We start from the raw sequence: 14365 nt of genomic DNA on the forward strand, positions 1-14365 counted from the left end.
CTTTAATAACGGATAAATGTGAGTATTGGGTTTAACTTACTTTAATAACGGATAAATGTGAGTATTGGGTGTTTTGTTGTCGTACTGTATGTACAATCAATACTCCAGACTACGACGTGCTATATTCAACGTTTATTGTTATACCGGAGACATTGGCCGTGTCTCAATTCAGGGGCTGCACCCTTCGGAGTACGCAGCCTACGCGGTCCACGGAGGACCCAGCCTACGTAGACCGGGTAGGCTGGACCGAGCGGCCTACGAAATGAGACTGTCTAGCCTACGGAGGGCTTCGTATTTACGTCACGTGATACGCGCTGTTCGGTTGCGCAGCTCCAGCAGCCTGCTAGCAAATTAGCTTACAAGCTAACTCAGCTGAAAAGGATCCAGAAACTTTACTTTTACTTTTTTTGGAGATCACCGTCGGCGATGAATTAAAGAGGACCATGGCCAGGTAAATAAGATGAAGCTGTTCCTTTAGCCCCCAGTAATGTTACATTAGTAAGTTAACAAGTACATTATATATAGCTGATGTAATTTAATCATATTATTTCATATTTAAAATAAGTCTTAATTTTTCTGTACTAATAAAACAATATGTTTTTTAAATGAACCAAAGCATGTTGTATAGATTGATTCTTAACAATATTAGTGTTCTAATCTTAATAGCTGTGATCATAACAGTTTATATTCTCCTTCTTCCCCTAAACCTGCCCAGATGATGTCCTACTGACCCCAGGTCAGCCCCTCCAGGTCCAGCAGCACCGTGACCCCCCCGCTCTGCTGAAATACACAATTAAAGATTTTCTATGACCTATTTTTTGTATTAATAAAATTAAACTGAAGACAGTTTAATGACCTAGAGATATCCTAGTATTCCACTGCTTATGTACACATGTTGGGAATAATGGTTAAAACCTCAGTAAATGAAATAAACAATGTGTTTAACAATTACTATTTAAAATTGTATTTTCATCTTATCACAAAGTAGAGGTAAGAATATATCCATCCTCTCTCTGCAGCTTCATGTCTTCTATTATTATAACTTTCATCATTGAGACAGGAAATCAATCATGTTATTTAACATCACCAGCAGTAACACAAATATCAGCAAAAGTGTGTTTATGGAGTTGTTTATTTGTATTATATGTGTAGCAAGTATATAGAAGCAGCTGTTTGGGGAATCAGACAGACTCAAGCTATAATCGTTACATATCTATTAAAAGAAAGGACACATACAAAATCAAATTCTGAAACTAAGACACAAGTCTGTAGGACGGCAGTAAGCAGAGGTCTGGGTGGAGGAGGGTCCTGATCACCGTTTTGCTTTCTCCAGCACCACGGGGGGTCCAGGTGGATGGCAGCTCTGTCCTGATGATCCGCTGGGGTTAGGGGTCCTTCTCCAGCACCACGGGGGGTCCAGGTGGATGGCAGCTCTGTCCTGATGATCCGCTGGGGTTAGGGGTCCTTCTCCAGCACCACGGGGGTCCAGGTGGATGGCAGCTCTGTCCTGATGATCCGCTGAGGTTAGGGGTCCTTCTCCAGCACCACGGGGGGTCCAGGTGGATGGCAGCTCTGTCCTGATGATCCACTGTGCACTCTTCAGATTAGGGGTCCTTCTCCAGCAGATCCATTTCTCCAGAATTTTACTAATTACAGAGAAAAACCAGAGAAAAAGAACTGAGTGAATTAATCATATTAAACACAGGGTTGCAGAAGTATTATTGCAAAATGTAACTCTAAGCATTTCAGACAAACAATCCCTAAAGGATCATTTAAAATGATGTACTGTTCTGGTTTTTAAAAAACTAAAGAGATGAAATGACAGTCACACGTGCATCCCTTTGACAGCACGGCACAAACTAACATCAAGCTAAAGGCTGCTGTCTATTTTTGATTGTCTTATTATTACAAGTGCAGTCGGATTCTCTAAAGTACCGCAGTCTCTTCTCCTAAGTCCTATCTCCTATCCACTATCCCTTAACCCCGTGACGTTTCACTCAGAGATCAAGGAATAGATAGCAACAAGAGCAAGGCTGCTACCATAGCATCTTATCGTGTCAGTCACGTTCTTGCGAAACACATGAAGTCTTTCAAAGACGGCGAAGTTGTTAAAGAAGCATTCCTGGAGGCTGCCGACGCGCTTTTTGGGGACAGTAAAAATAACAGTAGCATTTCAACAGGTTTTTGATATAATTAAAACTCAAGTTAGATACCGTTATTAATCAGCTGTAAGTTTTAGTTTGTTTGAACTTATTCATTATAATTATTGTACAAAATGGTATAAGAATGCAAACTTAAATTGATTATAGTCTATTATCAATTCAGGTTAAGAAACTAGTGTTGCTTGCATCCTATTTTAAAGGCATTTATTTTTATACTCTACTAAAATGCAGCAGATTCCTGTGTAGCTTCAGATCTGAGTTGTCTTATTAGTAAGCCTAATTTATACTTTTGTAGCAACACTATTTTTATATAATGGCAAAGAAAGGGTTCAGAGTCTTTTCTTTTTCTCCTGTGTCATATGTGGCAGCACTGTTCAATGTTTCTTGAAAACATCACTGTAGTATGTGACGTGTGAATAAACTCCAACTCTGTATCAACAACACTGTTGTGTAACTTCAGTTAAATACTTGTATGTGTGTAGATTAGAAAGAGGTAAGATAAAGGATCTGCAGTATTTGATAAGTATTAATCGTACAAAGGTCAGTTTTATACAAGTAGAAGTGTGTATTTACCTGGTAGTAGGCTGTCAGTAATGGCTACGCCTCTCTCGTTGGACTGGTAGATCTCGGCAGACTGGCAACTTTAAAAGAAGCTCTCGGTTCAAAAAAGGTTGGGCACCCCTGATCTACACAGACACGATGGTCAACAGCCTGACGTTGCAGGGTAAACATGAACACAGACACGATGGTTGACGCCTGGCGTTGAGGGGTTTAACATGAACACAGACCAGAAATCAGTTGCCTGCAGAGCAGGGGGACATAGGCCCGTGACTTGAAATACGAACATGTGACACGAACATTATTTCCCGGGGATACGAGCCCATGCCCATGCAATTTAAAATCCAGAATCATGATGAGAGACACGTATACATGCTGACGTGCTATGAAACCACCACCAGTTATATGCATAAATCCCAGAGTTAAGGGTTGAAGAAATGCCTTGATGGCAGCAGAGGTGGCTGCACCTATCTTGACGAAAGCCCTGATATGCTATTAAGACACCACCACTAGTTATATGCATATTTACCATAGGTAAGCTGGAGAGATCTTGGATTGCCAGCACAGGCCGATGTCCGGGCGAAGAGGGAGATGTAGACAATGTAATGCACGTGAGCTGTTAGCTTGAGTACAGTGATGCATGAATATCATAACCTGGCTTAACAGCAAGCCATGTGAGCATGAAACCAAGCATATGAATGAAGTGCAGGATGCACGCATAAAATGACATACGCTTAGTTAAAGTGGACCTATCATGCTATATTTGAATAATATAGTGTAGGACCATACCTATATAAGGCATATTTATACTTTTTTTTTTTTCAAAATACCAAACCGATCATGCATTTTAGCCATGCCTCATTTTGCTCAATTTGAAATGCTTTAGCTCTGTTTTTGTAAGGGCTGATTCTGTGAGAACAGCACCATCTACTGGCCTGGCATATGTACTACAGCGTCTCCAGCGCTTTGGAACGGCAATGGCCGTAGCTGTCTCCTCCTGATTGGTGGAGTTGGCCCAATAGCCGTAGCGCCACCGTCCTGACGTCAGGACAGTGTTCAAATCTGGATCAGTTTTTATCAGATCCGTTGCAGCCCCTTTTTTAGAGATTTGGGTATGGAGGAAAATAGAGAGGGTTGTGTTTTCTGACACTTGGTGAGTTCCCTGGAACACCGGGGACACATATTCATGTAGAAAAGACGTACACAAGTGCATTTTGCATGATAGGTCCCCTTTAAATACTGAAACATGACCCATGATATAGGTCTAGCTTGATTAGCAGTTTAGTACACCAGGATGAGTCATAAGCCGCGTTCACACCGGAGTACTTTTCCCCGTACTTTTCGCGTTTAGTTCCGTTAGTACCCCTTATGTCGCGTTCTCACCAAAAAAAGGACTTAATCTCGGGAACTTTTACCCCCATTTTTAGTGCCTGCTGAGAGATCGTACTTTCCTTGGGGAAAAAAGTGCCCCAGTTCTGATTGGCTGGGCGAATTGCAAACCGCGCCCCGTAAAACTCTGAAATGTTTTGCAGAGCCGCCATTTTATTTGCTCGCTACAAAAACCCAGCGCACCAACGGAGAGTAGTTTGTTTTGAAAGCAGTTATGGCAAGCATCAATAAATCATCGGAGCGGTGGAGTGATGAGGAGGTGTCGGCGCTTCTGGAGATCTACGCCGAGGACGCGACCCAGGGAATGCTACTGAAGCCAGTTCAGTAGCTTTCACTCGACCTGGGAATCGTGCACAGTGCCACGGCATACCGGCTAAAAATAAAGAAACTCAGGCAGGACTACAAACAAATTAAAGACTATTATAACAAGAGTGATAACGACCGGAAGACCAGTAAATGGTACGAGCGCTTGGATGCTTTGCTAGGCCACAGACCTTTTCTCCGGGACAGCATCGACCTTCGATTCGGGCACGATGGTATGGGAGGCCGCTCAAACGGCGGATTCAGTTGCCAACGATGACGACCACGACGAAGGTAAAATCAACTACATGCACTGGGGTTTTAATCTGCACAATAATGGTCTCAGATGTACTTTTATTTGCTCAGTAGATCAAGCTAGCCATGCTAGGCTGAACTGGCTAACACCGGCCCCCCGAGCTGGCTAATAACATCTAGCTAGCTAGATATTCTCGGCCGCTATGAAAACGTTTTGACTTGTGAATAACTGCAGTGTTTCTGTAATTTGCTTCACTAACTCATGGCACTAATCGTGTGTTTCAGGCGAGGATGGACAACTCTCGGGATTGGAAACAAGCGAGCTTTCCCTTCCAGATCACAGCGCTTGCTCGTCCCCCTTACCAGCAACCAAACGCAAAGGTACACACACTGTAACTTGGTCTTGAAAGAACGTTACGCATCGAACTGATGTTCACAATCACGTTTATTTCCTTCTTGGTACAATTATGAAACAGCGTGAAAACGTATTCGCCTAGACCGGTGTTTACAAATGTTCGCGCCTTTTTACTCTCTCACAAACATTGTAAACATCCGGGCTAGAGGTCACATGACTTCCGGTAAGAAAACTTGCCTCAACAAAATTAAACAAAGTTCAAGCATACATGAAGCACTCTTCAAAAATACAAAACAATAAATAATGGCACTTTGAGCGGCAGCTACACACACACAGACTCAGTGTGTGTGTGTATATATATATATATATATATATATATATATATATATATATATATATATATATATATATATATATATATATATATATATATATATATATATATTTTATGCTATTTGATCCTATATTATCTTCTACTATACACCTGCATTGTGTACACTGTCTTGTCCCGGCCTGCACCCTGTCCAATGTTGACTAGTAAACACATTCCTAGTATGTTGTAAAACTACATGGCGACTAAACAGATCTTGTATCTTGCTTATTTTCCCTCTTAGGAAAGCGGGCACGGGATGTGAATTTCTTTGACACCGTCCAGGCGTTGGAGGACCGGCGTGCCGTGGTGAAAGAGTCGATGCACGGGGATCAGATGGTGCTGTTCACCAAGGCCCAGGAAACGGAGGACAAGATGCTCACGATGATGGAGCACCAGGATGAAGTGTCGGTGCAGGATGAGCGGCAAACCACTTTTCAGAATGGGTTTCTGGAAGTGCTTTCCCAGCTAGTGAAAGCCAACAGGTCTTCCTCCCTATAGTTGCCACTGTTAACAATGTCTGCTGCTGAGCCTATCCCTACACCTGGGACAGTTTATTTTGTATTGTTTTTATTAATACTGACACACAACTTTGCACTAAGGTGTGTATGCTGCTGAGCCTATCCCTACACCTGGGACAGTTTATTTTATATTAATGTTATTACTGTTATTATATAGTCTTGATACAACTGACACTTTATTTTATATTGATAATGTTAACTTACATGTACAACTTCTATTTTATTTACATTAAAAATGTGAACTTCTATTTACTGTTAAACAGATCCTGTATCTTGCTTATTTCTCCTGACACTTTATCTTTAGTGACCGTAGCATCCTATACATCACATGTAAGTGATTATTCTGATACCATCATGTTTCATCGGTTATAAACTGGCAAAGCTTTATTTGTCATTTATTTATCATCAATGTTGCAACCTTGTGGAGGAATGGCAGGGGCACATACACAAATATGATAATTTATATAATTTTAAATATTATTTGACCTAAAACTAAATGTTTTTATGATTGTCCTCTGAGGAGGACATGGGGATTTGCAAACTTTTAATTCCCCCCCCCCATTTCACACAACACAAAATGGAGTCCACTATGGGCCGAAACTAACATGTAGGTTTCCGTAGTGTTTATGGCAGACGGATGCAGTGGGTCTCAGGAATATATTTAAATAATAACGGTGGGTTTGCTGCTGAGCCTATTTACTGTGCATACAACACACCTGGCACAGTTTATTGTTATTATATTGCCACACTGTACACTATTGTAATGTTGCCTGTCTTGACTGGAAAATAAAAGAGAAACAAAAGCACTGTACAAAAGATCAGCTTTATTGTCAAAATGTTTACAATGTACAGTTTACACGCTGTTCAGATGCCTCATAAGGGCTGTGCGCGTGGCTGGCCCATCAAGCTGGGTCGCCGGTAAGGCAGTCCATTCGTCCCTGTACTCATTACTTTCACAAAGGTTATGTAATATGCAACATGCTGCCACCTGGATTTTGATCTTGTCCATCTTGCAGTCGTTTCTTTTCATCAAGCACCGCCACCTGCCCTTCAGTCTGCCAAAAGCGTTCTCCACCACCACTCGTGCTCGGCTTGTTTTGTTATTGTACGCAAGTTGCTCAGGCTGCATTAACTCAGTTACAAAGCTGTATAACATGAGCACAAACAGCACAACTTCAGTCGACTCCATCTCCATCATGTCTGAGGTCGGAAGGTAAACAACAGACGCCTAATGTACAGCGAGTGGATGGGCGTCGCAGTATACGCGGGAAGTTTTTCTTCTTCTTCTCTTATTTTGCAGCGGATTGCAAACAACTTTAAGGTGCATACCGCCACCTACTGTACTCGCCGTGAAGTGGTTTGTGGCCTGCCAGTAAAGCCAAAGCAGAAGAAGAAGAAGTGACGTCAGCGGCTCATTTGCGTAATCTTCCCTCAGGGAGAAGTACTCCGGTGTGAACGCGATATGTACTAAGGGCCCTGGGGTAAAAAGTGCCGGGGCTCTGAGTGCCGGAACTAAGTACAGGAAAGTACTTGGTGTGAACGCGCCTATTGATGCTGATAAGCTGATTGAGTGATGACTGACTTCTATAATCTGAAATGAGAATGATGGAGGGACGCTAGTGTTAGATCCAATGAGTGTGATAATAAATGTGTAAGCAATGGTGGAAATCTGAGCGTGCCGCTATGCGGATGATCTCGTGCAGGGAAGAGTCGCTACTGAAGAGAGTGGGCTCGAGACTGCGACTCGCTTACCCTGCGAGATTCCCCCCAAAACGAAGCATGTGCAGTGCACGTCTTTAAGAGTCTGGGAAAAACGCGGTCGTCGTAAGGCCGGCGGATGCTACGTTCAGGAAACGGGAGATGATGGTGTGCCGAAGATTATCCGCATGCGAAGTACAGTTGCCCGGTGAGGAAGAGCAACTGTCGTTGGAGATGTTTGCTGTATACCTTGACGTTATGTGGATGCCCACAGTTTGGTTAGAGGAACGTTAATTACAATGAGCTTGATGTGATGCAGAGGAACTCCGGGTGTGTGACTGGGCCTATAGTTCCTCATGATTAGGAACGCTGTGCTCCTAGAGGAGTCTCTTCTTCTTTCTTCTTCTCTCTTCTTTCTTCTTCTCTTTTTCCAGTTGAGCGGTGTTAGGTTATGTAATGTTGTATTTGAACACTAGATGGCGTAAAAGGGCAACGCATGAGGGGACCTCCCTGAGCAGTGGGTGATTTGAACTGGGGAGAGACATCTATTAATATTATTTGCCCGAGTAGCCGGTGCGCGCGTAGTTTCTCCTAATACTTGACTCCCGCTTGAGGCTGAAATAGTACCGCTAACAGATGATGGGAACTTTAAAGCGCGTCGTTAATATCTGCTTTGAAGAGCCAGCCTTGGCCTGCACGCTATTAAGATTACATTATCTCCATGCGTAGAAAGGGGGAACATTGACCATAGTCATCGAGATTTACCCTGAGCAATACCAGTCATGCTAGTAGCCTACACTAAAGCGAATAGAGTTGTAATGAGCAGTAGCGCTGAACAAAGTGACTAGAACGCGACCGCACCTTGGAGCACTAACCAGTACTGAGATCCTGTTTATTGTGTAGAAAACCGCGGTTCAATGCCACGAGATAGTGACAAGTAGTCAAGATAACTGATTAGCTCGGTTGCTATGCAGCATCACCTGTAGAATGCCAGAGAACCTTAATGACGGCGTTGTGATGCCGAACGGCGTAAATTCATACTGAAACACATCACTTAGGAGATGGGGAATAATTATCAGCTGCTTGTGTGACAGTCGGACAGAGAGTGCTTAACGGCGACCGCTGCCGTGTGAGTTAACAGTGGAATAAGCTCCGGTGCATGACGCACTGCAGTGGCGTTAATGCCGCTGAACCACATGATAACCGATGCATAACGGCATTCTAGAAAAAGTATAAGGTTGAAGAAGTAGCCTAGTTCTTAATTGAATCTGGCTTCGTATGATTAAAAACTACCCGACGCAATCCTCTATTGATGTTTGTTTGACAGCGGTATTGGGAGAAAACGGCGACGTAAACGGTTACGTCATGACGCAAACGATGACGCAATATTTCACCTTTTGAAGCTAAATCACCTCTGTAATGTTTACGGATTTATAAGTGGATCAGAAACTGTGAACAGATTTGGACAGTGCTGCCGAAAAGTTGTTGTCACAGATCCAGCTGTTGGTGCGCCGAGAAACGGAATATTTTCTTAGTGGAAAAAATACGATCATTTAAGTCAATAAAATCATTCAATTAATATTGGGAGTCAATTCCTAGTTTATTTAGTATCTGGTCGTGTCATAAACGGGATAATGTGCAGCGACTTGGTCATTTGGGGAAAAGTAACCCTACGAAACGCCATTCATTTCGGGTAAAACTGTTGAAGCTTGTAACTGCGTTACTTACTGAGCATTGTAACGGGTAGTAATTACCCGAACTGCATTAGTAATGCGTTACATTACTTCGTTACGGCAAAGTAATACGTTATTGAAACTCCATACTGTAACACGTTACACCCAACACTGCCTGGACTCACCTTTACCCTGAACCTTGAACTAAAGGTAGCAATGCATATAACGAGCATCTCGTGAATTTGCAAACTGCCTCTTGCTACACCTGACGCCTTGTTTTAGAGGTGAGGCGCAGGAGAAAAGAGGCGAGAGCCTGGGCTGTGCAATAAACCTGCTAGCCGACTATGACGCACTTAGTGTCCAGTACTGACTACTGAGCCGGGAGGAGAAGTAGCTTCTATGGGATGTAGCTTAAGCCCTGCCTACAGGAGGGGCTGTGGTTGAAGCCAGAAATGGGTAAAGCTTCACATGCGATGAGGGCCCGTTCCGCGTGAAGGCCGGAAGCGCCGCATTTGAGCGGCCCCGATGCCAGTGATGCCCTCTCGAGAGACTGAAGGCGTGCGTCAATTGTTTGCATGAAGTAGGCCATTTCCATTAAGCCGGAGGAACTTCCGTGGAGCCCGATTTCCTTGTCCTTTCCTCCCGCGTCCGGGTTTGCGGGGTGGCCGGGAACGCCGCCTGTAGGTTTATCCGCAAGACTGCAGAGCTGATGAAGATATGCCTGGAGCTGGAACAAAGCTCTGCTGCTGCAGTTGGGGAAGGAGGAGCAAGTGGGCTGCTGCGGGATACCGAGCGCAGTTTGAAAAAGTCGATGCCATCTCAGGCCTTGAGTTGGCCCGGATCAAGATCCCTGTTCGTGGTCTGAGTACTCTGAATCGGACATCTTGAGAATCATAATACCATGAATTACGAGGTTAGTTTGCCGATTACCGTCTGTGTCTTGCGTATTGTCACCTGAAATGACAGCTGACAAGAGGGAAGAGCAGATATAAAGGGATTAGCGGGTGCTATGATAGGCTTGTGAGAATGGAGAGAGGAGTGATTGGTTAGCTGGGGAGTGACGCCCCCGATCACTTAATGAGGGAGGAGAGATTAATGAAGTGACGTGTAATATGAATGAAGAGCTTGGTCTTCCTGATTGAACTTGCGCTGAGCTTTCATTCTCTGTAATGTCTCTGTGTGTGTTTCCTGTTTCCTGCAGATGTCCAGCAGCTGGTGGTTAAAGAAGAGGTTCCCCCTGAGCAGCAGGAGTGGAGCTCCAGTCTGGACCAGGAGGACCCAGAGCCCCCCCCACACATTAAAGAGGAGCAGGAGGAACTCTGGAGCAGTCAGGAGGGAGAGCAGCTTCAAGGGCTGGAGGAGGCTGATATCACCAAGTCCACATTCACTCCTGTCCCTGTGAAGAGTGAAGATGATGAAGAGAAACCTCAGTCCTCTCAGCTTCATCAAAGACAAACTGAACACCTGGAAACAGAAGCTGATGGAGAGGACTGTGGAGGACCAGAACCAGCCAGGAACTCAGATCCAGAGAGACATTTACAACCAGAGACTGAGGACAACCCTGGAGACTGTTCTGAAGACACTGAAGACAGTGGAGATTGGAAGGAGACCAGAGAACCAGGTTCAAACTCTCAGAGAAATAAACAAGACTCTGTCAGTGATTCAAGACGTATTGCAAGAGAGAAACCATTCAGCTGCTCAGTCTGTAAGAAATCTTTTACACGGAGAGGAAGTTTAAAGAAACACATGTACATCCATACAGGAGAGAAACCATTCAGCTGCTCAGTCTGTAAGAAGTCTTTTACTCAGAGAGGATATTTAAAGAAACACATGTACATCCATACAGGAGAGAAACCATTCAGCTGCTCAGTCTGTAAGAAGTCTTTTACTCAGAGTGGACATTTAAAGAAACACATGTACATCCATACAGGAAAGAAACCATTCAGCTGCTCAGTCTGTAAGAAGTCTTTTACTCAGAGAGGATATTTAAAGAAACACATGTACATCCATACAGGAGAGAAACCATTCAGCTGCTCAGTCTGTAAGAAGTCTTTTACTCAGAGTGGACATTTAAAGAAACACATGTACATCCATACAGGAAAGAAACCATTCAGCTGCTCCGTCTGTAATAAGTATTTTACTCAGAGAGGATATTTAAAGAATCACATGAGAATTCATACAGGAGAGAAACCATTCAGACAAACTGAACACCTGGAAACAGAAGATGATGGAGAGGACTGTGGAGGACTTGCTAGGAACTCAGATCCAGAGAGACATTTACAACCAGAGATCGAGGACAACGACAAGGATGACATATTCTGTTCATTTTCAGGTTCGTATTAGTATGTTGTCTTTACTGGGACATGTCTCCATGCACTGAAAAAGCTCTTTATAACACGTTGGTGCATAAATGTAAAAATATATTAGCCATAGGTATTTATGATATTAATTAGGAATTTACAAATAAGGGGTTCAAAACGGGGCTTTGAGCGGTGACGTAATGAACACAACAGCTGTTCTCTGTAATGTCTCTGTGTGTGTTTCCTGTTTCCTGCAGACGTCCAGCAGCTGGTGGTGGTTAAAGAAGAGGTTCCCCCTGAGCAGCAGGAGTGGAGCTCCAGTCTGGACCAGGAGGACCCAGAGCCCCCCCCACACATTAAAGAGGAGCAGGAGGAACTCTGGAGCAGTCAGGAGGGAGAGCAGCTTCAAGGGCTGGAGGAGGCTGATATCACCAAGTCCACATTCACTCCTGTCCCTGTGAAGAGTGAAGATGATGAAGAGAAACCTCAGTCCTCTCAGCTTCATCAAAGACAAACTGAACACCTGGAAACAGAAGCTGATGGAGAGGACTATGGAGGACCAGAACCAGCCAGGAACTCAGATCTAGAGAGACATTTACAACCAGAGACTGAGGACAACCCTGGAGACTCTTCTGAACCTGACACTGAAGACAGGGCTGATTGGAAGGAGACCAGAGAACCAGGTTCAAACTTTCAGAGAAATAAACAAGACCCTGTCAGTGATTCAAGACGTAGTGCAGGAGAGAAACCATTCAGCTGCTCAGTCTGTAAGAAATATTTTACACGGGGAGGAAGTTTAAAGGAACACATGAGAATCCATTCAGGTGAGAAACCATTCAGCTGCTCAGTCTGTAACGATTCATTTAGACATAGAGTTAGTTTAAAGAAACACATGATAATCCACACAGGACAGAAACCATTCAGCTGCTCAGTCTGTAATAAACCTTTTGCTGGGAGAGGAGATGTAAATGAACACATGATAATCCACACAGGAGAGAAACCATTTGGCTGCTCAGTCTGTAAGAAATCTTTTACACTGAGAGGAAGTTTAAAGGATCACATGAGAATTCATACAGGAGAGAAACCATTCAGCTGCTCAGTTTGTAATACATCTTTTGCACTGAGAGGAAGTTTAAAGGATCACATGATAATCCACACAGGAGAAAAACCTCACAGCTGTGATCAATGTGGGAAAACATTTTCGCGACGTGGTAACCTCAAAGTCCACCAACACGTTCACGCTGCAGACCTTTAATAATTATCCATGGAGCTAGCTAGCTGATTCCTCTTGCTTGCACTCTGATAGGTGTTGTGATTGAAAACTACTGATTGCTTGAGTTCCTCTTGGGTCTTTTTCTTATGACCATTTCTGTATAAAGTATATTCTTTGTGTTAATTCTTTGTATTATTATATATTACATTTAATAAACTATCAATGTGTCATACCTACTTAACGGGAAGAAACTCAGCTTACTGACGATATGAACCATTTTTACCAAAACAAAACACAAGTCTCACAAGAAACGTCTAAATGAGCCCTGAGCGAAAGAATTCTAACGTACTTAGCACAGAACTCTAGGTATAAATACTTTATTACTTATCAAATCTGCACAAACAAGCCTTGCTAGCAAGCTGAGATTCCACATATTCTAGGGGTATTAGTATCATCACTGAGCGATCAGAACTCGCAACATGGGAAGCAAATACACCACGTAGCTTTATGGAGCAAACGTCTTACCTTTTGCTGTTTCTGATAAAAAGTTCTGTTCAATGGCATTGAAACGATAAAAACGCTGCTGAAGGTTAATCCATAGCTTAACCTCTTAAGCACGAGGGCCCCCCCGATCGGCGCTCGTGAAAGTTTTTTTTCGAGACTGTGTCTCAGCGCTTCTTAACATTTATGAATCTATTAATGTTCCATACCCAATTAACGGGAAGAAACTCCGCTAACTGACAATATGGACCATTTTTAGCTAAAAGAAACACAAGAGTAATACCAAGCCTCTGGATTAGCCCTGAGCGAAAAAATGCGAACTAATGCTAATGCACTTTTGCACAGAACTCACGGTAGAAATCAAATCAAATCAAATTTATTTATAAAGCACATTTAAAAGCGATTTTTGGTCGGGCCAAAGTGCTGTACGTGTAATAAATACTACAATCACATAAAAACACATTACTACAATCACAATAAAAGACAATAAATTACAACAGATATATAAAAAACACAGGGAAAAGTCAGGAGTCGTGCTCCGCTCTGACTAGAAGGCCAGGGAGAAGAAGTGTGTTTTAAGAGTAGATTTAAAAACCCCTAGGGTCTAGGCCGACCTCACGTGGAGGGGCAGAGTGTTCCAGAGCCTCGGGCCAGCTGCTGCGAAGGCTCGGTGCCCTCGGGTTTTGAGCCTGGTCTTGGGCACTACCAGCAGCAGCTGGTCAGCAGACCTTAAGGCTCTTGTTGGGGTGTAGCGCTGGAGGAGTTCAGCTATATAGGCCGGAGCCAGCCCATTTCGTGCTTTAAAAACAAATAAAAGGATTTTAAAATCAATTCGGAACCGAAATGCCCTTATTACTTATCGTAACTGCACAAACAAGATGTCGACTAGCAAGCTGAGATTCCACAGATTCTATACATATAATGTCATCACTGTACGACCAGAATTCGCGGAGCTATCAGCCAGAAAAGAGAAAGAAAACAACATCCGGTTTCAAAACCATAACAATAATTACGTCTTACCTATTGTTGATTTGTGATCAAAAGTTGTGTTCAACGGAATAAAAACACCG

At 43.3% G+C, this 14365-nt stretch overlaps 1 protein-coding gene across 1 annotated transcript; it reads left to right on the forward strand.

Annotated features, from left to right (window-relative positions):
- Positions 1-10182: 10182 nt before the first annotated feature.
- On the forward strand, positions 10183-11864 carry LOC117486618 (zinc finger protein 32-like; the record flags this gene model as incomplete). The annotated part of the gene is made up of 3 exons (XM_034135121.1): positions 10183-10194; positions 10491-11613; positions 11839-11864. Coding segments are annotated over exons 1-3 (1161 nt in total), but the record flags the coding sequence as incomplete, so codon positions are not given.
- Between the last annotated feature and the right edge of the window lie 2501 nt (positions 11865-14365).

This window comes from Trematomus bernacchii, unplaced genomic scaffold (genome assembly GCF_902827165.1).
Source record: "Trematomus bernacchii unplaced genomic scaffold, fTreBer1.1, whole genome shotgun sequence".
Lineage (NCBI taxonomy): Eukaryota > Metazoa > Chordata > Actinopteri > Perciformes > Nototheniidae > Trematomus > Trematomus bernacchii.